The 25,446-nt window shown below is 32.2% G+C and overlaps 1 protein-coding gene and 1 pseudogene across 1 annotated transcript; both read right to left on the reverse strand.

Annotated features, from left to right (window-relative positions):
- Positions 1-4,927: 4,927 nt before the first annotated feature.
- On the reverse strand, positions 4,928-7,289 carry LOC129887683 (premnaspirodiene oxygenase-like). Its single transcript, XM_055962864.1, has 2 exons — positions 6,259-7,289; positions 4,928-5,681 (listed from the first exon to the last, which is right to left on the reverse strand). The coding sequence occupies exons 1-2, from the start codon at positions 7,129-7,131 to the stop codon at positions 5,067-5,069; spliced, it is 1,488 nt and encodes a 495-aa protein (XP_055818839.1). The 5' UTR covers positions 7,132-7,289; the 3' UTR covers positions 4,928-5,066.
- Positions 7,290-10,955: 3,666 nt separating this feature from the next.
- On the reverse strand, positions 10,956-12,940 carry LOC129887684 (premnaspirodiene oxygenase-like; annotated as a pseudogene).
- Positions 12,941-25,446: the final 12,506 nt, after the last annotated feature.

Consider the following 25,446-nt stretch of genomic DNA (forward strand, 5'->3'; position numbering starts at 1 on the left):
ATACATACATATATATATATATATATATATATATTAATGACTCATTAAGTCATTTTGAGAATGATTTCTCACTCATGTTCAACAATTTAATCAACACAAGAAACCAAATAACTTTTTATTAACACAAGAAACCAATTAACTTTTCTTTTAATTAACATAAGAAGCCAAAGAACTTTTTTTTTATCAATACAAGAAGTCAAAGAAATTTTTGATTTTTGGTTGATTAATTGTTCAAACAACTTGTTTAGGGAGTCTAAGATAGAAGATTTCATCCAAGCTAAAATTAAAATTTTAAAACAAAATTCTTTCAACACCACTCTCTCCATTATCTTTTCTTTTTCTCCCTCATAAACAAACTATTCTCTCCATTCTCTTCTCTTTTTCTCCCTTTCAACACCACTCTCTCTATTATCTTTTCTTTTTTCTCCCTCATAAACAAACTATCTCTCCATTCTCTTCTCTTTTTCTCCCTCAAAAAGTCTCCAATGAAGCTTGTCCTTTCAGTTAGAACAAAGCAACACCTCCCTTGTTGGTAAGTAAATCAAAATCGATTTTTGAAACTGCATAGTTGTTAGTAATTTTGGCGTATCTCATTGTATAGATCTTTGTATTTAGTAAATAAATATGTTTTGGAAAGATGAAACACGTACCTACAACTTTTATGTTTATGTTGGAGCCTAGATCTGCTGTTATTGGGTCGAAAAATAGGACGCAACATAAGACAAATTTTTGTCCAGATGTTTATTTAAAATTTCAGCATATACAACCGCTAGTATTTTGATCATATCTTTTTGTACAAAATGTATTTTGTGCTGATTCTTTTCTTTTTGCAAGCTTAAGACATATATCTACAACTTTCATGAAGGACACAAAGTCCAGTTTTGCCGTTTGAAGTTTCAAATTTTAGGTACAACATAAGGAATATTTTTGGTCGGATTTAATGTTTTGATAGCTTTAAGTGTTGTTGTTTGTTGTTGTTGTTGTTGTTGTTGTTGTTGTTGTTGTTGTTGTTGTTGTTGTTGTTGTATAGCCTTAAGTGATAATATGAAATATTACTTCAAATTTATATATAGTTAAAATTGTAATAGGTCGATGAAGAAATTACCATCGATTTCCAAGGCCTTCCATGTTTATAAGACGGATTTTATTTTTAGTTATTATTATTATTATTATTATTATTATTATTATTATTATTATTATTATTATTATTATTATCATCATCATCATCATCATATTTATTTCTTACTAACACTTCTATTAAGTCTTTTACAGGTACTCAGAATTGATTCCTCAGAAAGCTATTCGAATTAAGTTCGAATAATATATTTAATTTATTATTGTGTATATTATTGACGTTAGGCAAACATTAGGCCGTTCCTTATATTATTGTTTTAATTTATTCTTTATGTATATTTCATTACATATTTGCGCAATATTTTCATCTCGTCAATTTAAAAGCTGAGTTTAGCTAGGTACCATATTTTGTGGATTTCGAAGGATGCCTAACACCTTCCCTTTGGAATAATGTAAACCCTTACCTAGAATCTAAAGTGGTTTTTCACAGATTGAAACGTGAGTCATACAGGCCATGCATCAAATAGGTTTTCCTTATTTTCCTAAATAAATTAGGTGGTGACTTCATACAATAATTAATTTTTTTCAGAGTCCATATGTTGTGCTTTATATCTAACCTCGGTTAAAAATAGGGCATAACAGCTAACACACAAGAAAAATGAGAAAATCTCTTAATTCTTATTTTGCGGCCCCTAAGTGCTAGGAATATGTTGTGTATCGTGCCGAGCCTACACGTACTGCTCTCCGTGTACTTACAGAGGGTCTCAATAAAGTTTTGAAAAAAAATTAATCAAAAGTCATATCACCAAAATATCTATAGGCTAACACACAAGAAAAATATGAAAAATCACTTAATTTTGCTTATGTGGCTTCTAAATACTATGAATACGCCGTGTATCATACTAAGGCTACACATGCTATTCCCCTAGGTACTTACGGAGGGTCCCCAAAACTTTTCAGAATAAATATTCACCTAAAGCTACATCACCAAATTATTCATGGACGCACACACCCGAAAAATAAAAAAATTGTCTAATTTTATTTGTGCAGTCCCTAAATATTGTTGATTGTGTCGAGAATACACATACTCCTCCCTCGAGTCCTTACGGAGAATCTCATAAAGGGTTCAGAAAAAATTGACCGAAATACATATTATCAAAATATTCATGGGCTAACACACAAGAAAAAAATAAGAAAATTGATTAATTCCACCTGTGTGACCCTAAATAATATGAATATATTGTGGATCATACTGATCTACACATACTGGTCCCCAAGATATTTGTGGAGGGTCCAATAAATATTTTGGAAAAAAATTAACTGGAGTCATATCACCGAAAAAATCATGATCTAACACACACGAAAAAAGAAAAAATTATCTAATTTCACTTGTACGGCCCCTAAATGCTATGAATATGTTGTGGATCCTGCCGAAGCTATATGTACTGCTCTCTGGAGTACTTATAGAGGGTCCCAAAAAGGTTTTAAAAAAAAATTGACTGAAAGTCATATTACCAAAATATTAATGGGCTAACAAACATGAAAAATGAGAAAATAGCCTAATTCCTCTTATGCGATTTCTAAATGATATGAATATGTCATGGATCACAACGAGGCTACACATAATTCTCCCCCGAATACTTACGTTGGATTCCATAAAGATTTTGAAAAAAATTGACCGAAGGTCAGATCACTAAAATATTAATGGGTGTTACACACGAAATATGAAAAATATTTGCCTAAATCCGCTTGTGTGGTTCCTAAATGCTATGAATATATTGTGGATCATGTTGAAGCTACACGCACTGCTCTTTCCGGTACTTACGGAGGGTCCCATAAATATTTCGAAAAATAATTGAGCGAAAACTATATCACCAAAATATTCATGGGCTAACATACACGAAAAATGAGAAAATCGCCTAATTTCACTTGTGTGCCTAATTTCACTTGTGTGCCTAATTTCACGTACTGCTCTTTAGGTAGTTATATGTATTGTTCCCCAGGTCATTATGGAGGTTCCTGTAAAGTTTTGGAAAAAAAAGGTGACTGAAAACTAGTTCACCAATAAATAAATGGGCTAGCATATACGATAAACTAAGAAAATCACTTAATTCTTGTTGACTGGCCTCTAAATGCTAAATAAATGGGTGAATCATGACGAGGCTATACATACTGTTCCCACATGTAATTACAGAGGGTCCAATAAAGTTTTTGGAGCATAATTGACTGAAAATTAGTTTATCAAAAAATTCATGGGATAACACACATGAAAAACTAAGAAAATCTCCTAATTCCTGTTGAGTGGCCCCTAAATGCTAAATAAATTGTGTGGATCATGCCAAAGATATATGTATGTAAAGTTTTTGTAAAAAAATTAATCAAAAACCAATTCATCAAAAAATTCATGGGCTATCACACGAAAAATTGAGAAAATCGCTTAATTCTTATTAAGTGGCCCCTAAAAACTTAATAAATGACATTGATCATACTAAGTCTATATGTACTGTTCCCCCAGATCAATTACGGAGGGTCCTGTAAGTTTTTGAAAAAAAAGTGATCAAAAACTAATTTATCGAAAAATTCATGTGCTAATAAATACGAAAAACTAAGAAAATTGCTTAATTCCTGTTGAGTTGACCTAAATGCTAAATAAATAACGTAGATCATGTCGAGGCTATACGTACTATTTACTCAGGTCATTACAGATGGTCCTATAAAGCTTTTGAAAAAAAAGTGACCGAAAACCAGTTCCACAAATTATTAATGGGCTAACATACACGAAAAATATAAAAAATCATCAAATTCATGTTGAGTAACCCCTAAATGCTAAATAAATGGTGTCAATCATGCCAAGACTATATATACTGTTCCTCCATACCATTATGGAGGGTTTTGTAAAGTTTTTGAAAAAAAATGATCGAAAAGTTGTTCACAAAAAAAATTATGGGCTAACAGATACAAAAAATTGAGAAAATCATCTTATACCTATTGAGTGACCCCTAAATGCTAGACATATGGAGTGGATCATGCAGAGGCAATACGTATTGTTCCCTCAGATCATTACGGAGGATCCTGTAAAACGTTTGAAAAAAAGGGATCAAAAATCAATTAACCAAAAAATTTATGGACGTTACACGAAAAATTGAGAAAATTGTCTAATACTAATTGAGTGACCTCTAAATGCTAAATAAATGGCGTGAATCATGCAAAGGCTATACGTACTGTTCATCCAAGTCATTACGGAGGGTTTGTAAAGCTTTTGATTAAAAAGTGACCGAAAATCAGTTTACCAAAAATTTAATGGACTAACACACATGAAAAAAATGAGAAAATCATCTCATTCCTTTTGAATGACACTTAAATGCTATTTTAATGAAGTGGATCATGCCGAGACTATATGTACTGTTTCCCAAGTTATTGCGGAGGGTCTTGTAAAGTTTTTGAAAACAAAGTGACCAAAAATCAGTTCACCAAAAAATTCATGAGTTAACACGCATGAAAAATTGAGAAACTCGTCATATTCCTGTTCAATAACCCCTAAATGCTAAATAAATGGCATGAATCATGCCGAGCCTATACGTATTGTTCCTTCAGGTCATTACAGGTGCCCCAAACTATATGCTTAAATGGTCTTTTGGTTGTTGGTTATAATTCTGCAAGTATTAGTAATGTTGAAATTAGTAATATATGTGTTAGTAATGTAGAGATTAATTATGCATGTATAGTAATTCAAAGTTTAGTTGTTCACGTATTTATATTCTACACATTCTATTTAAAATTATACATATATTCTCTCATAACTCATACATATATTAGTTATGCGGAAAAAAAAATATATGAAGCAAACATTAAGTATTAGAAATGATATTCTTTATTTGGAAAGTGAAAAAACCCATCATACATTGTATAACTTATTCTAGATTCTATGTGGAGATTATTTTTCTCCATTTTAATAACCATATAATATGCAAGCTTTAATACATAAATAATACTTAGCAGGGTTTATAGGGAGTGGCGATCAAGTGTAGGTTACTCTTTCTAGCACAAGTTGCTCCAGCAGACTCAATTAAGTCCAATTCACTTGGATTGATTCCACTAGGGAGTTTCCAATCAAAGTGATACAACAATTGAGCCAGTGGAAAATAAACATTAGCTAAGCCAAATGATATCCCAGGACAATTCCTCCTTCCACTGCCAAACGGAAGATATTCAAAATTATTACCAACAAAATCTATAGAGTTGTGCTCAAATCTTTCAGGCTTAAAGCTCTCTGCGTCATTCCAATATTTAGAATCTCTTCCAATAGCCCATGCATTAACCATAACTTTTGTTTTCAAAGGAATAGTGTAGCCATTTATGTCTACTTCTTCCCTACATTCTCTTGGGAGCAAAAGGGGAAATGGAGGATGGAGTCTGAAACTTTCTTTAATAACCAACTTTAAGTATTTCAATTCTTCGACGTCATTTTCATCAAAAGTTTCTTTACTTCCGAAGGCATTTCTTACCTCCTCTTGAGCTTTGGAGAGTACATTTGGATTCCTCATCATTTCCACCATGGTCCAATCAATTGTTGCTGATGAAGTTTCTGTTCCCGCAGCAAACATGTCCTTCATTTATGAACAAGTTAAAATATTAAATTATCTCTCCCATACTATTTATATTTGTACAAAATTTTGACCAATTTCAACTCAAATAACCAAAATAATTTACTTATAGTAGATGCTACTACTTTTGTTCTACGTTGAAGGAACATTTTTTTTGATGGCCAAGTTTCTTTTTATGAAAAAGAATAAAAATGTCTTTAAATTATAAGAAATTGAAAAACATTAATGCACACAGTTAAAAGTTTTCCAATAAGGTGAGTGAAGTAGGTGAGAAATTAAGCTGGTATTAACGACGATTTAATTTTTTGGTGAAAAGAAAGAGAATTCAGTAATGTCTAATTAAAAAGATAGACACATGTATAGCTGAAAAGAAAAGGTCTCACACGTGTAATAGGGTAGATCAACTCTTTTGCAGCATCACCTCTAAAGGGATATTAATTTCATTTCGAATTACAATAGGGAGGGGTAAAAACACGAGTAACTGAATTGTCAGGACAATTTTAGAGTTAACTTACGTATTTTTCCTAATAACGACAATAAAAAGGAGGAAGAGGATAGATTATGTCACGTATATACTTACAAAAATAATAGCTTTGATGTTGTCATTGGTGATCGGAAATTGAAGGCCTCCCTCTTTCATTAATCTTAGCAGCGCGGCAACTAAACCTTCACCTCCTAATTCATCGTTGTTCTTGTGCTCATTGATAATATTTTCAAGAATCACATCTAATTCATGGTGGACATCCATAATTCTACCCTTCATTCCACATAACACATGAAGAAATTTCCATGATGGAAATATATCGGCCACATCAAATCCTTCAGTTAAGTGTGACACTTTTTTGACCAATAGTATAAGTTCGTCTTGCTCTTTGAATACTTTCCCAAATGCTGATCTACAAGTCATAGAGCTTGCGAATTGAAAAATTCTTCTTGTGGCATTAACTGTCTCACCAGAAGATGATCGAAAATATTCAATCATATGAAAGACTTCATCCCGTCTGATAGAGCTGAATGACTTGACATTTTTTGCACTTAGCAATTCCAACATGCAAATTTTACGTATTTGTCTCCAATAATCACCATAGGGAGAAAAAACAATATCGCTCCCATTATAACAAACAATTTCGGCGGCTTGAAGCATGGGCCTAGATGCAAAAGCGAGGTCATGTGTTTTTAACACTTGTTTGGCCATGTCAGGAGAGGTAACAACAACTAGAGAAACTTCACCTAGTTGAAGGTGCATAATTGGACCATATTTTTTAGCTAAATCCCTAAGGACACGATGTGGAAGTCCACCTAACAAATGAAACATGCTTCCAAGTAAAGGTAATTTCCATGGACCTGGAGGCAATTTTTTTCTAATTTGGTTATTGGAATTCTTCCAATATGTCATTAACAAAAAGATGAAAGACACAAAAAAGAAAAGGGAAAAAAGGTTGAAGAACTGCATATTTTGGCTTGATAGGTTCTATAAAATTATTGATGTTGCATATGTCTAGGAGATGGGAATTGTCTAGAGTCTAGACAATTAATATGACAGAGGCATTTTTCAACAACTGTTATCTCTTCAATTTTTAAAAGGACAATAATGAGGTAAGATATTGTATTTTATTTAAGAACAGGCCCCCCTCATTTAAAATATCGAAAAAGAGTTATATTTGAAAGAAAATCAAAAAGGAGGTACCATTCTTTTTAAAGAAAAGAATGCAAGAAACAAGAAAATCAAAAAGGAGGCTGCACCGTCCCTTTTTTAAAGAAAAGATGACAGAAATAAAAAAAAAAATTGTTTCTTTTACTCATTTTGTTTCTTATAAATAAAGGGTTCTTCTATCTTTATTTAGATTATCCCATAAAAAATACAATTTAAAAAAATAAGAAGACAAAAAGAATTATACACCAAGATAAATATTGTAGTCTTGAGTATCCTCTTTAGTGAGTTGTTCCTTATACAAGAGAGAAGTGTTAATTGTTGTTTTCTACAAGAGCAGTGTACTCTCATATTATTATAGTAAAATCTTTCTACCCCGTGGTTTTTCCTCCCTATCTGTTTGAGGGGTTTCCACTTAAAGTTTTTGTGTCTAATTTATTTTCATTATTTATTATTATATCAAACTTTAGTTATGGTGCTTCCTCCCACAATATTTGATCTCATATATATATATATATACCTTAATTTACTTGATATAATTTAATTGGTCGCGGACTTTTTAGCAACTTTTGTTTATCAAACATTTGGTCAAAAGTTGTTCAGTTGACTAAAAGAACAATAATAAGGTTAGATATGAAAAAAAAAATGTACTCCTTTGTTTTCAAAATAGGGAAAATTATATGTTATGACAAACTTTATTACTATATTATGCGTTTAGGGTATAGTTTAAAATAATTACGGCTTTCAATAAACGTAGCTATCTATTTACGCGGTATGACAAATCTCGCTTGTCAGATATACAAATATATATGTATATCAGTTATCATTATACAATTTTTCTGACAAATATAAATATACAATTTGACAGATATACATGTACAATTTGTCTCTCTCCTCCTTCTCTCGATCTCGCTCGCCTCTCTCCTCCTCTCTCTATCGATCTCGCTTGCCAGATATACAAATATATATATATATATATATATATACAATTCGCCTCTCGCTGCCTCTCTCCTCTCCTTCTTGATCTTGCTCGCTTCTCTCCTCCTCTCTCTCAATCTTGCTTGCCAGATATATAAATACATATGTATAATAGTGTTTGTATATTTTGGTATACAAATAATTCGTGGGTATAGTATTTGTATAATTTGCTACAACTTTTATATAATTCGCTACAACGTTTGTATAATGTCAAATTTATGTTTGCCATTATAAGTAATTAGGGAAAATAAACCCATATGGAGTAATTATGCTTAAAATATTTGTCATATCTGAAAATTCTCCTTTAAAATAAGTGTCATTTTAGCTCATTTTATGTCTATTTAGATATAATAAATATAAATTATAATTTACTAAATTATCTCTATTTATTAAATATTTCTTGAAATTTAAACATTATTAAGAAAAATTAATTCTTTAATACAAATATATAGTTAGAACTTAGAAACAATTATTATTATTATTATTTATTCTAAATTTCACGCTCATTAAAACAAATAATAGAAGGCATAGTTTACTAAGTTTACTCCTATTCATTAAACATTTCTTGAAAATTAGACATTATTAAGAAAAAATAATTCTTTAATATAAAAGTATAGATAAAAATAATTACTATTCTTTTGTTTTGACTTCAAAAGAGAGAATTATTTGTGGACAACGGTGGCGGCTAGAGTTTTGATTTTAATAAACTATTTATTTATTATTTATTATTACAACATTTTCAATGATTGTATTCAACGAAAAGGGGATTGCTTTGAACCCTTCCTTACTTAAATATTAAATATTTATTTATTATTTAGTGTACAAACTTGACAAAATTTAATTATTTTTATTTAAATTTTATGTTTGTAGTTTAATTATATTAAATATGAATAAATAATTTATTTAGGACTTAGTAAGTAAATTTAAATTTAAATTTAAATCAAAATTTATAAACTAAAAATTCTTAACTTAATTTGTACTCAATATGCACATCACAAGTTTCAATCTTACCATTATTTCAAAACCCGGAGAAAACAGATAACACTTCTTAATTACAAAGGATTTTGTTAAGGGGTACGCATTCGTTTTTTATTTTTTTCGGGAGTATGTTATTTTCTCTTTTTAATACCTATTTTGATATATTGAACCGATGATCCTCCAGTCTTCCCCCTTGAGCTTGGTGCCGCGATGTTACGGAATCTCGAGGCTTCGACTTTTATGATAAATGTTATTTTAATAATAACATTAGGTCTGAAAGGTGATTCTTTTACTTGAGTGGATGGTTTATATGGGCCCTAACTTGAAAGCGATTCAGACCATTGAGTTGTTTTTAGTTTAATTATGGGGTTAGAGTTAACCACGATCAACATTTGATCCAGACAATCTTGGATAAATACATTGAGCATTTCAACAGGTTCGTAGCGTGTTTTATGATCGATTTGCATATTTGGTTTGTGTCTGGAGCAACGATGGATCACATCCGAACCCCTTCGGTTAAAATATTACAATGTACATATAAGGTAATTTTTTTATGTATAAATATAGATTTGGAATCTCTTAAATATAATTAAGATTGGAGGTTGGCTCAAAGGTTTAGGGGATCAAAATCACCATGTTCGAGCTAAGGTAAGGGGCTAAAAGCATGTGATCACGGAGGTAGATCACGATCGCTAAGAAGGGGGTGGTAATAAAATATTCTAGATTTGGAAATTGGACATTTTATATCTTATTGACTTCATTTTGGGGAGATTTTTAGGCGTTTTTCAAGATTCGATGCGGGGTTAAGAATCTAGCCTTGCTTTCATTGTTTTATCATCAAATCTAGCAGATTTTCATCGTTTAATCCATATTTTGGGTTGAAAATTAGGGATTTAAATTTCTTAGATTGAGATTATACAATTTGCTATTTGAAGGTCGATTCGTAGCCGAATTGATGAAATTTTCAATTTTATTATAGGGTTATTGGGGTTTAACTTTTCATTGATGTTTTGATTGGAGAATTTATATATCAATATGGGTATCAATGGAGTCATGTACTCACATAGAGTACGTTTTTGATAGATTGAAAACCCTCGAAACCTCCAAGAGAACTAAAAAACTATTATGAAAGCACCTTCGAATTGAGGTAAGTTCAGATGTACTATCCATGGAGAGATATGCCCAGTATGGCTATTACATTGGTGCATATCGTCTTAGACAATATGCAACTACATAGTGTACATCATGTAGACAACAAAATGATTCACCTTGGTATTTTCAAGTTTTTTTTTTATCTAAGAACAAAATTAATTAGTCCCGTTGTCCAACATAAAAAAAAGCATCACCACCTTTAATATTCCATATGATATTGACATCTGATAAACTCCATTAATGGAGCTTTGTAAAGTGGGAAATGAGCGGAGAAGGATAAGAGAGAAGAGAAGAGAAACTAGTGAGAGAAAGTAGTAATTGAGTTAGATCATCTTGGATCATACAATACATGTGAGTAGCATGTGTATTTATAGATTAGAGGTGGAAGCTATTCTCTAACTAATCATAACTAACTTCTAATAAACTTAGTTAGCTTAACTAACCATGATAACTTGCTTAACTAACTTCACTAGTTAAAAACATCCAAAAGGTTCTTCCATTGGCTAGAGTCCTTGGGGTTCCAAACTTAAGAAATATAAATTTAATTTTGCCACTTGTTCCACGTACAGAAACATGTGATAAGCTACGGAAGAGTACACAAATAAAACATAATAACACCATAACCCTATATGATATGACACGTTTATTACATGAAAAAACCCTAAAACAAAATACAATGGTGGGGTTGTCAAAGAAATTCAAAAGCAAAGTCCTTCATTTAAAAAGAAAACAACAACTTACTCCAAAACATCACTCTTGACAAGGTTGATAAGGAGTTGCGATCAAGTATAGGTTATTTTTTCTAGCACAAGTTACTCCAGATAACTCAGTCAAGTCCAAGTCATTTGGATTGATTCCACTTGGAAGTTTCCAATCAAAGTGATAAAGCAATTGAGCCAGTGGAAAATAAACATTAGCTAAACCAAATGATATTCCAGGGCAAATCCTTCTTCCACTACCGAAGGGAAGATATTCAAAATTATTACCAACAAAATCAATTGAGCTATGCTCAAATCTTTCAGGTTTAAAGCTTTCTGCGTCAATCCAATATTTTGGATCTCTTCCCATAGCCCATACATTAACCATAACTTTTGTTTTCAAAGGAATAGTGTAGTCGTTTATGTTTGCTTCTCCCCTACATTCTCTTGGGAGCAAAAGGGGAATTGGAGGATGGAGTCTGAAAGTTTCTTTAATGACCAATTTTAAGTATTTCAATTCTTCAACGTCATTTTCATCAAAAGTTTCTTTTCCTCTAAAGGCGTTTCTTACCTCTGCTTGAACTTTGAAGAGTACACTTGGATTCCTCATCATTTCCACCATGGCCCAATCCATTGTTGTTGATGAAGTTTCTGTTCCCGCACCAAATATGTCCTAAATTTGTCATAAAAGTTTGATTACTAGTTATATTTAATTAATTTACTCTAGGTAACTAAAAATAATGTTATTATTCAATTTGAGAATACAAGGGCACACATAAATTTTAATAACACTCATAATAAGGAGAAGGAGGAGGAGAAGAAAGAAATAGAAGGGAATAATTATGCAGAATATAATACTTACAAAAATAATAGCTTTGATGTTGTCGTTGGTGATCGGAAATTGAAGGCCTCCCTCTTTCATTACTCTTAGCAGCGCGGCAACTAAACCTTCACCTCCTAATTCACCATTGTTCTTGTGCTCATTGATGATGTTTTCAAGAATGGCATCTAACTCATGGTGAGCACCCATAATTTTACCCTTCTTTCCACATAACTCATGAAGAAATTTCAATGATGGGAAAAGATCAGCCACATCAAATCCTTCCAATACATGTGACACTTTTTTGACCACTTGTATAAATTCATCTTTCTCCTTTAATACTTTTCCAAATGCTGATCTACAAGTCACAGAGCTCGTGAATTGAAAAATCCTTTTTGTGGCATTAACTGTCTCGCCAGAAGATATTGAAAAAATTTAATCATACTAAAAACTTCATCTTGTCTAATAGATCTGCATGACTTGACATTTTTTGCACTAAGCAATTCTAAGATGCAAATTTTACGCATTTGTCTCCTGTAATCACCATATGGGGAAAAAGCAATATCGCTCCCATTATAACAAACAATCTCGGCGGCTAAAAGCATGGGCCTAGATGCAAAAGCAAGGTCATGAGTTTTTAGCACTTGTTTGGCCATGTCAGGAGAAGTAACAACAACTAGAGAAACTTCACCTAGTTGAAGGTGCATAATTGGACCATAATTTTTAGCTAAATCTCTAAGGACACGATGTGGAAGTCCACCTAACAAATGAAACATGCTTCCAAGTAAAGGTAATTTCCATGGACCTGGAGGCAATTTTTCTCTAATTTGGTTGTTGGAATTCTTCCAATATTTCATTAACAAAAAGAGGAAAGACACAAAAAGGAAAAGGGAAAATAAGTTGAAGAGCTGCATTTTTTGGCTTGCTAGGGTCTGTGTAGTGTAAAATTATTGGTGTTGCACATGTCTACACAATTAATATAATAAGAGGCATTTTACAACTACTTTCTTTTCTTCAATTTTTTAAAGGACAATAATGAGGTAAGAGATTTTATTTTATTTAAGGGCAATATATATAGCTGCCCCACCGAGTTCTGATGAGACAAATTTTCAATAATTATTCAACGAATGTGTGCTCCCTTCATTTAAATATTGGAAAAGGGTTATATTCCATCATGTTCTTTCAAAATATATATATATATATATATATATATATATATATATATATATATATATATATATATATATGCTTGTAATGATTTGTTTCCGTTGTTATAGATAAGCCAATAGAGAAAAAAATTGGGCCAGAAAACTTTTGGATAGTGACTTGGAAATGTTGAGCCTAAGTTAGATTTGAATGAAATCTGAGTCAGGTGAGGTCTAAGGTAATCCGATAATGAATGGGGGAATGAACTCTTAGTTTGATCATTTGAGTTGATAGCTAGGACGATACGGAGCATATACGACTTTACGGAATCGTATTTGAGCGAGTAAAACTCCCGTAATTGTACTTGGCGTGAAGTATTGATTTTAGAGCGTCGTGGGTTGAGGGTGTGTTACAAAATGGGAGCTTGGGACTCAAATCCCGACTTTCTATCTCTGTGCATCCCGCCAAAGAGGGATTATTCCCACCAGGGTGGGGCCATTGTGGCGCACGGCGAGCTAGTCGCGAATTAAAACGTGGAAAAGTCCCAAAACCATTTTTATTTCTCCCACTTCGTTCTTGAGAGACCAGAAGCTACCTAGGGCGATTTCCTTCATTTTTCCACCAATTTTTGTGCTGAAGGTTAGTTAATCGCTCTCTAACTTGATGAACGGGGTATTTCGGCCATATCTAGACTCCTTTTTTATTGTGTTTATTGATGACATCTTGGTATATTCCAAGATAGATGAGGATCATGCTTGTCATTTGAGATCGGTGCTTCAAAAGTTGAGAGAGCAGAAGTTATATGAAAAGTTCTCTAAATGTGAGTTTTGGCTCGAGTAAACGATCGTTGAGCTATAGAATTCAAGAGTGAGCCATTTCTTCCGGGCTAGACTCATATTTTTAGACACTTTTTGTTGATGACTTTTCGGGGTTGCATCTCCTTTCTTAGATTTATGATTTTTATAAGAGTTTTGGTATAATGACTTTCAGATTGTAGAGGTTAATTTCCGCAGGTTTTGGTTAATTGGTTAAACTTTATGAGTTTATGGGAACTTAATCGTTATTTCTTTATTTAAATCTGCTTCCGCATCTTTACATGTTTTTGTTTCTTTCAATCTGTTAAGTTTTTGGGTGTAGTATCGATTCTCCCACCGGAGGATTAGAGTGGATGCCAATCACGACAGATCAAGGTCGTGACAATACTTCATTCGTTTTAATTCATACAATGTAGTTTGACCCGACACAGAGGATTGATGAATACGTATGATACTCACAAACTGGAGGTTGAAAACTTGGGAGAATAGAAAGAGAACCCAAAAGGCATGAATGAGTATTTCAAGGATCAAGTTCTACTAGTCCTTCTATTTCAAAAAGAATGACCTACTTTTTTTTATTAGTTTGCTTCAAAAAGAATGACTTTTTTTTTGGCAACAGGCACATTTAATGTCATAAAATTACACGATATTTTAATACATTTGAAATAACTTTAATTTAGCACTACAAAATTAAAAAATCTTCTTTATTATTTTAAACTCCATGTCAAGTCAAATTAGGTTATTCTTTTTTGAAACGGAGTGAGTATTAAATAAAGAGAACACTCAGTTGGAAGAGATGAGAAATTCCTAGCTTCCTTGTCTGTTTCTCCTATGGTTCTTGTGTAGATATGTTAGTGCTTCTAAGGACCTGTTCCATCCAAGAGCCCTACAAAGACTCCATACTTATGAATCAAACTACTTCTTATATAGACAAAAAAAGAAGAAAAGAAGTGTGGAAAAAAGGCAAGTAAAGTTGCCCATGTGAAGAACTTCAATGAATAGTGAAATTTAGTCAAGCAGAATAACCAAGTCATATAAACGTATCTAGTGGGATAAAGAAAGTTCAAATCTAGAGTAGGTGATGGAGAAAAAATGATCTATTATATAAGGAAATTATGCGAAATTGAATAACTTTGCCTTCCATTAGATTTATGGTCTGATATTATTCTCATCGTTAGAAAAAGGCTCATTTATCTCCTTGATTTCTAGCGGAAGTCCGACTTAATTGAGGATAATTTTAAACTATACTCAATAGTTAGGGGGTAAATTTGTACATTTCCTCTAGAAGAAGATGGATACGTGAAGTCTACTCATTGAATTGTAGAATAATATCAACAAGAGGTAATAATATGAAACTTTTTTGTTTTGGAAATAAAAGGAAAAAGAAAAAAAATTGTACGGGGTAAAAATCGGACTTAAGACTTGGGCAAATGAACAAGAAATGACACGTAGCAAGAAGAATAAGTCAAAAGTGACTCAAAAAGTAGGGGCGATCTAGCAAATATAATGTGAGTTTATGAGAATTTAATAAGAGCCTTAGAGTAACTGGTAAAGTTGTTGTCATGTGACCAGGAGATCACGAGTTCAAGCCTTGGAAACAGCCTCTGGCAGAAATGCAAGGTAAGGCTGCGTACAATAGACCCTTGTAGTCGGACCCTTTTCCGAACCCTACGCATAGCAAAAGCTTTAGTATATCGGACTGTCCTTTTTTTTTAATAGGTTTTATACAAACCTTGCAGATATATTATAAGAAGATATATTAACAAATTTACTAAGTATCCACGATTATTTTGTAGTGAACACAATAATTATTGTATGTCAACTTTGCGATAGCTATATCTTGAATCTTTCTCGAAAGAAAGTAACAATCTAAAAGCAAAATAAGTTGCCCTGTGAATAGGGCCACAGGATTGTCAGGGTGTTCCCTGCCGTTTTTATTATTTTCATCAAACATGGCGAACAAATAAGTTTCTATGGTCCTTCCAGGTTTCTTCGGTGTTCCAGCCCCTCCTTTTACATGATTAATCAAATTTGTATAATAAATTCGCGCATTTTCCATAGTTGCTGAAGGGTGTCCCTCCGAAGGCCATCCACTTTCCGATACAATAATCTCAATATTAAAATTTAAGAACATGGAAGTGTAACTATAGTAGTAGTACTTAGTCGTAGTTGGAGAGTCGTAGCGAAAATTGATTTGTTTTGTATTCTTGAAAGAACTTTAATGATAGAACTCCTGAAAAGAAGTACACGCTTACAAAGTTTCATGATAGAGTCTCTGAAGATCTAGTTCAAAATCGATTAGTTACGACAAAGCACTACTAGACAGAGTTGCATAAGAAAATAACTTGGTAAGATCCTTTTGATAAGTCATATAAAAGGAATGCCTCTGAAAGTTGTAAATGCATAGTTAAAAGTCTAAGTGAGAGTTTGTTAGGGTATATATTATTAATCAAGGATTTAGACATACTATTCTAACAATTTTCAAGATTAAACATCTAAGTGGGAGATTGTTAGGGTATATACTATTAACCATGCATTTAAATATATTAGTATATTATAACAATTGTGATGGTTAAAAGTCTAAGAGAGAGATTGTTGGGATATAGACTATTTAGCATGAGTTTAGATATAGTATTTATTTTAGAACAATTGTTTATTCAATTTTAATGAAAGTTTTAATAGATCATATATTCATTTATGTGTCTATTTACTTATATAGTATATGATTTAGTGTATAGAGTTTTAGCTTATACACAGAGGATTAATTCATCGGTTCTTATAAGTATAAAGTATTATTTTTCACAATCTAAGATGGTAATTGGACAAGCTATCGATATGATTGTAGCACAAGATTATATATAATTTATCTTGATTATGGGAACGGTGTATTTCCAACTTCTTGTGCTAGTTATTTTGTATGTATTGAATGGGATCGAGTAGACATAGTTATTTTAGACTGACTAACAAAAACATATTCTCTAAACTATTAATGTGCTTATATTCTCAATTCTGATATAACTATTATGATCTGTATATATTAATTATCATTTTGATTTATTAAAAGATGATATTTTGAGATGGGTCAATATGCCTGGTAGATTGAATGATAATAATATATATTGGTGAAATAATAAGTTAGTTGATGGAATCCATGTCTCGATATAGAGATTGATGATATGCCTTTTTGAGAAGTTTATAAGTTTGTATTGTGTCAAACTTTGCAAATGGATTTATGAATCCGATATATGAAATAAGTTAAGCAGTGCTCTAAAGAAAATTAATCATTAAATTATATTCGCCAGTAATTTAATTTATTGATTAGTATCTGTATCTTAACATGGAAAACTACATAAATAATTAATGGGAAATTTTTAAATATAAATAGAGGAGTACAATTACGAATTTCTAGTGGAATGATTTGTAATTTATAATGGTAAAAATAATTCAAATTAATTATTTGGAATTATTTCCATAATAGGAAGCCTCGACAATTAATTATGTGGTTCCTACAGTGCTCATATTTAACTAGAACTCAGAATTCTATTTTCTAGGGGAAAGGAGAAAGCAACATGTGTTTTCTTGTTTTAGAAAAACACTGCATATTTTTCTTTTCTTTTTTGGACTGGAAAGAAATCTCTATAAATAGGGGTTCTTCTAACATAGAAAAAAAAATTCTATAGGATGCTTGCATATCCAAGTATTAAATATTGAGAGAGTTTGGTTGAACTTGGGTGTAGAATTCTCAACAAAAGAATGGGAGATATCAAGGTTGTATTGATGATAATAAATGAGTACAAGTCTCCTTTATATAGGAGTGAGGTGTAGAGTCCTAGGATAACTAAACTTAGAGTTATACTACAGCACAAATACAATGAGATTAATTACAAATTAACTACTACACGTTCATAGCAACAACTTAGTCATAATCTGACTCTAACTCATCCAACAGTGAGTCCTACTATAACTTAACTCTTTTAGTAGGTCTTTGATAGTCGTCAAGACTACTATCAGTTAAATCATGTCGTTTAACATGTTCCTTAGATGCATCTTCAACACTTCCCCTCAAGCTAGTAAGTGATGGAACAGTTATTCCTAACTTGCTTCAAAAACTAGGAAAAACTTGTTTTGTCAATGTTTTTGTATGAATGTAAGCTATTTGATCCTTAGGCCTCACAAACTAAGTAAGAAGCTGACCTCTGGCCACCTTTTCTCGTACAAAGTGATAATCCATCTTAACATGTTTGGTTCTAGCATGCATAACTGGATTGACTATCATGTTGAAGGCACTCAAGTTATCACAATACAATGTAGGAACTGACTTGAGATACACCCCAAGATCATGAAGTAAATATGTCATTCCTGTCATCTTTGTTGCAATGGAGGCTAGTGCTCTATACTCAGCTTCAGCACTTGATCTTGCCACTGTGATATGTTTCTTGGAATTCCAAGAAATACAATTTGCACCTAGGTAGATGTTATAGCATGTAGTTGATCTCCTAGTAGTGATGCCTCCTCAATCAACATCTGAATATCCATACAACCTACAATGTAATTGTGAAATAATTCTGAGTCCAAAGTATAAAGTGCCTTTAATGTACCTTAGAATCTTTTTGACTCCTTGAAGATGTTGAGTATTGGGATGTCATTCCCCGGGAGGGTACCCTAGACGTAACCGGCACTCAAAAACCATTTCTGGCTCCCAAGAGAACCACATAGCCTGATCACACATTCGTTCATTCATTCATTCAGCGGAAAGTTTAAAAATAAAGAATAATTTAGCGGGCAACTCAAATCACCCATCCAGCTCGAAGAATAAAGGCCATGGGCCAACAGATCAACTAAAATATTTGTCATTAAAAATAGTTTGACAAGAATAACTCAAAGATAGAAGTACTCAATCGACCCATCACTATCTAGTCTATGAAGTCTCTATCACTACTATCTAATTAGTGCCAATGACATGTTGATGGCTACCTCAAATCAAAATAAAAAGGGCTAACTCGATGCAAGAATACACAAACGGTGTCCTTCGAATGTAGGGGAGGACTCACCAATACGCTGAGTGCGAATATATCCCCAATGATGCTCCTATTGACGATCTATTAAACCTGTCTCTGCATCATGAAATGATGCAGGTCCAAATGGACGTCAGTACGTGGAATGTACGAGTTTGTAATATGGCAGAATGAAATATACCTCAAGGAAGAATAGCAGCGGTCCAAATATCTCAAATCAGAAAGATAAGAGAGACTCAACAAGGCGTCATAAGTCTAAAGTAATAATACATTTTTAGAAAAAGACCAATCATATACCATACAGTCCAATCCAATCATACGCAATACAGTTCAATCAAATTATTCAATCAAATTCGATCATATACTGTTAGCTCAAAGTCAATCACATATCATCTAATCCAATTGAATCATATATCCATCCAATCATGCACAATCCAATCACAACTCATCTAACCCAACCCGATCATATACCCTCAACTCAACAATTAACTCAAAGGACTCAATTCAATAAATAAGTAACAACTCACTCAAGTGTCCTAAGTCTAACAAGAAATAGTTTAGACATGACTAACTCATAAGCATATAGCAACTCACTCAAATGCCCTAAGTCTAACAAGAATAGTTTAGACGGGACTAACTCATAAACCACTCAACTCAACTGACTCAGAGTACTATCAAGACCTAAATGGGAGTTTCTCTTATCCGACAACCATCACCTATGAGCCGGTGATAGTACAATAATAAGACGTTGTTGCCACGTCCGTCCATACCTTGCCAGAGCATGAACGCCTCCCTAATCATGGATACCATCGATTAGTCAAGTCCTATCATTTCAGGACAATAAAATGGGAAACATCAGACTTTAACGGTTTGATCCCATGGGAAGCATCCGACTTTAACGATTCCATCCCTACCTACGTTGGCGGCATAGTTTCTGGGGTTCGAGTATGGATTGTACGCTCACCCGCCTCGGTGCTCGATACTCCTCCCATGACTCCATGATCATAAAACTCCATCCAATCATCTCAAACAAGCCCTCACGGCTAGTTTCATGTGGAACATTACCACCTCATCAACTCTGTTCTCATTTCAACTCAATTAAGTCATAATGGCAAGTCTCATTTAGGACCTTGTCCACTCGTCAATTCCATCCTCAAATCAACTCAATCAAGCCTCATTTGGTGTTAGAGATCCCTTATGACCCCTAAACACATCTAACACACTTCAAATACTTAGTAATTAATCCTAACTCATGTGTAGAATTACAAGTCCTCCGATCCGAGTCTACCCACACGTGAAGAAATGTTCGAGACTTTGCGAAAAAAAAATCGGGGTGTCACATGGGACTTTGCATAAACTGACTTGCTAGATTCACTACATGAGTGATATCAGGTCGTGTGAGTGTTAAATATTCTGTATAGAGATGCATCTATAAGACTTCCCACAGCTTCATGTAAACTATGCTTTTGAGCCAAAAGAGTAACAACAGGAGTATCAGTCTTATCTAGTAACTTAGTAGCATAATTACTCTGACTCAAGTGAATTTCTCCTGCAAAATACTTGACCTCTACTCCAAAAAAGAAGTGCAAAGGACCAAGATCTTTCATAGCAAATTCCTTTCCAAGTTGTAGAACCAACTCTGAGACATTTGATAGATTACTTCATGTTACAATAATGTCATCTACATATAACAAGAGGAAAATGGTACCCTTGTGAGTTTGTAAAGTAAACAAGGAATGATCTGTCTTACTACAAAGGAACCCAAGATGTAATAGATGCATGTTAAACCTGTCAAACTAGGCTCTTGGTGCCTGTTTAAGATCATACAGTGCCTTCTTCAATAAATATTAAATAAATTATTAAATTAGTTAAAATCAAAGATTAAAGTATTACAACCCCCCTCCAAAAAAATAATTATAAAATATTTTTATTATCCCACTCCACCTCTTTCTCTCACCATACCTCCCTATCCCCCAACTTTTTTAGTTTTAATTTTATTTTTAAATTTCTTTTAAGTTTTTTTAAAAAAACTCTTACTTTACCCCCCCCCCCCCCTCCCTTCAAATAATAATTTAGATATTGTTTTAATTTTTTTTAAAAAAATCTACCCTGCCCCACCTAGCCCTCCGCTTTCAAAATATTTCTCATTTTGTGTTATATAATATACATAAATTAATGATTTTGGGAAAGTTTTTTACTTCCCTCAAGACTTTTCTTAAAATACAATTTCTAGTTTTGTTATATAAATATGGAAAGTTTTTTACTTCCCCCAAGACTTTTCTTAAAATGCAATTTTTATTTCTGTTATATTTGGTTCCCAAGTAGAAAAAATATTTTCCTAAAAATATATGTACATATCTAGCTCAAAACGAGAAAAATGTAAAACAACAATAATAATAATAATAATTATAATTATTATTATTATTATTATTATTATTATTATTATTATAATAATAATAATTAAGAACAGAGGGTTAGATGGGGTGTGTATAAAGTTATTTTTGAAAATAATAAAAATAAAATCATTTTTTTAGGAAGGAGTGGTGGAGGGGTGAAGTATAAATTTTTTAAAATATTTTTATATAAGAAATTTTAAAAAATAAAAGGACGGGGATTGTCAGGGGGTGGGGTAGGTGGGGAGGTGGTGGAGTGGGTGAGAAAAATATTTTAAATTTTATAAGTGATAGTTTAGGTATGAAACTCACACTTCCAATAATTTAGGTATGAAACTCAAAAAAGAGGATAATTTAGAGTATTTTTGATACTTATCTCAAATTTTTATATAAACCTTGCAGATATATTAAGAAAATTACTAAGTATCTATAATTATTTTGTTGTGAATTCAATAATTATTGTATATTAATTTTGCAATTGTCGTAAAAGCAAATAAATTGCAAATTTTGAATCTATCTCAGGAGAAAGTGACAATATTCTAGAAGCAAAATAAGTTGCTTGTAATAGGAGCGAATCTAAGGAATTATCAAGGTGTTCACCCGAATCGCTCAGCACGGCATAGAGTATAAGCATATACAATGTAATCTTCGTCTTATATGAAGAAAAAATTTAAATCCAGTAATGTGAGGGAGTCAATAAATTCTACGATACGAGAATAAATGGCTGATTCCATTTTACGTTGGAGTTTCGTTAATTATAATGGCAAAAACAAATAATTTACCAACAACAAAGGTATGTATGAACTAAAGTTGTAGAACTTGCTCAGGGAGTCCCTCAAGAAATTGCTTTTCATTTACATATATGCCTTTACAATATAAAGTTGGTACCTTTCACGACTACACAAATTTATTGTGAAGGTTCAATATGATTTGTGAGTGATCTAACATGCATGATAACTAGGTTCAGAGGCAGACCCGAGAATTATTGAACTCAACGGGAGCACGCCAATTACTAGCGATAAAGTTCGATGCATGACTCTTAAAAAACTTAATGATTATGTCTTCCTCAATCCCAAATAATTAACTACTATTATATACTTCCTTATTTCCAATTTATTTAATTGTCTAACTTTTCTTTTTAATCCGTTTAAAATAGAATGTTTCTTTTCTTTTTTGACAAATCTTTAATTTCAACTTTTCAAATAGCATGTTAATACTAAACTTATTAAGTGAGCCGGGCCGGCCCACTATTTTTTTGGCCCACCGGATACCGGGCTGAGCCGGGCCGGACTATACCCTTATTGGGCCGGGCCAAGCCCAACAGTGAAAAATCTTAAACAGCTCAGCCCATGACTCATTAAGGGTATAGTGTTTGAGCCTAATGGGTCAGGCTAGGTTGGGCCCATTGGGCTTGAATTTTTTTTTGCGGGATTTATGTATTCAAAAATTTGAGTCAATCATCAATATAGTGTATCATTATCTATTTAATTTAGAAGTAATTATAACAATTTATATACTCATAATATACTATCTAGTATAGTGATATACTTAATTATATATTATATATATACTTACAATCTATATCTAATGTACTCACAATATACTATTTATTAGTATGTATATACTTCTATTATAATATATATACTTACAATATATATCTAATATACTCACAATATACTATCTATTATAGTGATATACTCACAATATACTATTTATTATAATAATATATTTATATCATATTATATATACTTATATTTATATCTAATATACTCACAATATGCTATCTATTATAATAATATATTGACATTATACCATCTATTATAGTAATGCACTTATATTATATTATATATACTTATAATGTATATCTAATTTACTCACAATATGCTATCTATTATAATAATATATTGACATTATACCATCTATTATAGTAATACACTTATATTATATTATATATACTTATAATGTATATCTAATTTACTCACAATATGATATCTATTATAGTGATATACTCATTATATACTCACAATCTATTATCTATTATAATTATATGCTTACATTATACTATATATACGTACTATGTATATCAAATATACTAACATTATACTACATATTATAGTGGTATAATTAATTGTATATTATATATATACTTACAAAGTAATACCAAATATACTCACAATATACTATCTATTATAGTGATATACTTAATTATATTATATATACATATATATATATATATATATACTTACAATCTATATCTAATATACTCACAATATACTATCTATTATAATAATATACTTATATTATATATTATATATACTTACAATGTATAAAAAATATACTCACAATATACTATCTATTATAATAATATACTTATATTATATTATTATTTTTTGGTAATTAAGTATCGTGCATTAATCACCAAAGTATGAATTTACATAACAATAGCTTGTTACAACTCATCAAGCTATATCTCAAAATAAGAAAAATACAATTACGAGCTACCTAAGACTATTGTTGTTGTAAAATACATAGTTATGGATGACAGTTTGTAGTTAGATTGGAGCTCTAACACATACTACATATACAATCTCCTTTCCTATTGCTTCTTTGTGTGACTTTTCTTCTCAAATATTCTACTATTTCTTTCCTTCCACATAGCATGTATAACTTCAGGATATACCATTTTGAACAATTGAGCTTGAGATGTCCTGCCTTTGCATCCATTTCAGTACTTTATCTCACACAGCTTTAGAGAAAGAACACTGAACAAATAAATGTTCTCTGGTCTCATTATGTATTTGACATAGGCTGCACTTCTCATCTATCGCCAACCCCCATTTCAGTAGTCTGTCAACAGTTAATAGCTTTCCTTGTGGTTGTAACCATGTAATAAATTTTGATTGTGGTCTTGCTTGGCTCGAATACATTAAATCTTTCCATACTACCTTCGGTTGATCTCCACGTAGGTTACAGTATACCTCCCTTATAGTATCTTTAACTTGTCCAGCTTCTTATACTTGTGTAGCATAAGCTCTTGCTTCTATGATCCTCCTAATCATCCAGCGGGCTTGCTTTGGCACCTGCACATTGCTTACTTGTTGATCTTTTATGTAATAAGTGTGCACCCATCTAATCCACATTTTGTCTGCCTTATGTTCCAAGTCCCAATATTTCTTTAATATTGCAACTTTGTTCCATAGGTTAATGTTGGTAATATTAAGCCCTCCCATATATTTTGGAGTACAGACTTTCTCTCAAGCAACTAATGCTTTCCTTGTAATGGTGTTACTGCCAGACTAGAGAAAACTTCTACAATGTGCTTCAATTAGCTTTACTAATTTTAAAGGTAGCATGAATAGTTGTGCCCAATATGCTTGAATTCCAAAGATAACAATTTGTATGAGTTGCGCCCTTCGTGTATAAGATAGATTTTTTGATGTCCATGAAGTGATCTTGTGTGTGATTTAATCTATGAGAGGTTTCCATTGAGTAAAGGCTATTTTTTGAGTAGATAGATGAACTCTTCAATACTTGAAAGGGAAATCTCCCAAAGAGTATCCCAAGTGAGTAATAATCTTGTTCTGCATTGCTTGAGACACTCCTCCAAAATATACTGAACTCTTTTCGAGATTAGCTTGTAGCCCTGAAGCTTTTGAAAATTTGTCAAAGCTTGATGCATACACTTAATTGCTTTCAGCTTACCTGTAGAGAATAACAATAAGTCATCTGCAAAGCATAGATGACTTATATTCATCTTAGAACTTCTTGGGTGGTTGAAAGTCCTTCACATTTTTCAGCATATTAAGCTGCCTACTAAGATATTCCATAGCTATTGCAAATAGATATGGGAAGATTGGATCACCTTGTCTCAGTCCTCTAGCAGCTGCAAAAGGAGGAAGTGGTTCCCCATTTAGTATCACACTATAAGTCACTGAAGTAACACATTCCATGATCCAACCAGTGAATGTTGTTGGAAAACCCAACTCAGACAAAACTTGCTCCAGGTATTGCCACTCCAATGAATCATAGGCCTTCTGTATATCAATCTTGATTAGACATCTAGGAGATATAAACTTCCTTGAGTAGCCTTTAATCAACTCATTAGCTAGAATGATGTTGTCC

The sequence above is a fragment of the Solanum dulcamara genome, chromosome 4 (genome assembly GCF_947179165.1).
Source record: "Solanum dulcamara chromosome 4, daSolDulc1.2, whole genome shotgun sequence".
Classification (NCBI taxonomy): domain Eukaryota; kingdom Viridiplantae; phylum Streptophyta; class Magnoliopsida; order Solanales; family Solanaceae; genus Solanum; species Solanum dulcamara.

Coding starts and splice junctions, on each gene's coding strand:
- LOC129887683 (XM_055962864.1), bottom strand. CDS start 7,131: ATGCAGTTCTTCAACCTTTTTTCCCTTTTCTTTTTTGTGTCTTTCATC. Junction 5,682..6,258: donor ACATCAAAGCTATTATTTTT/GTAAGTATATAC, acceptor TCATAAATGAAG/GACATGTTTGCTGCGGGAAC.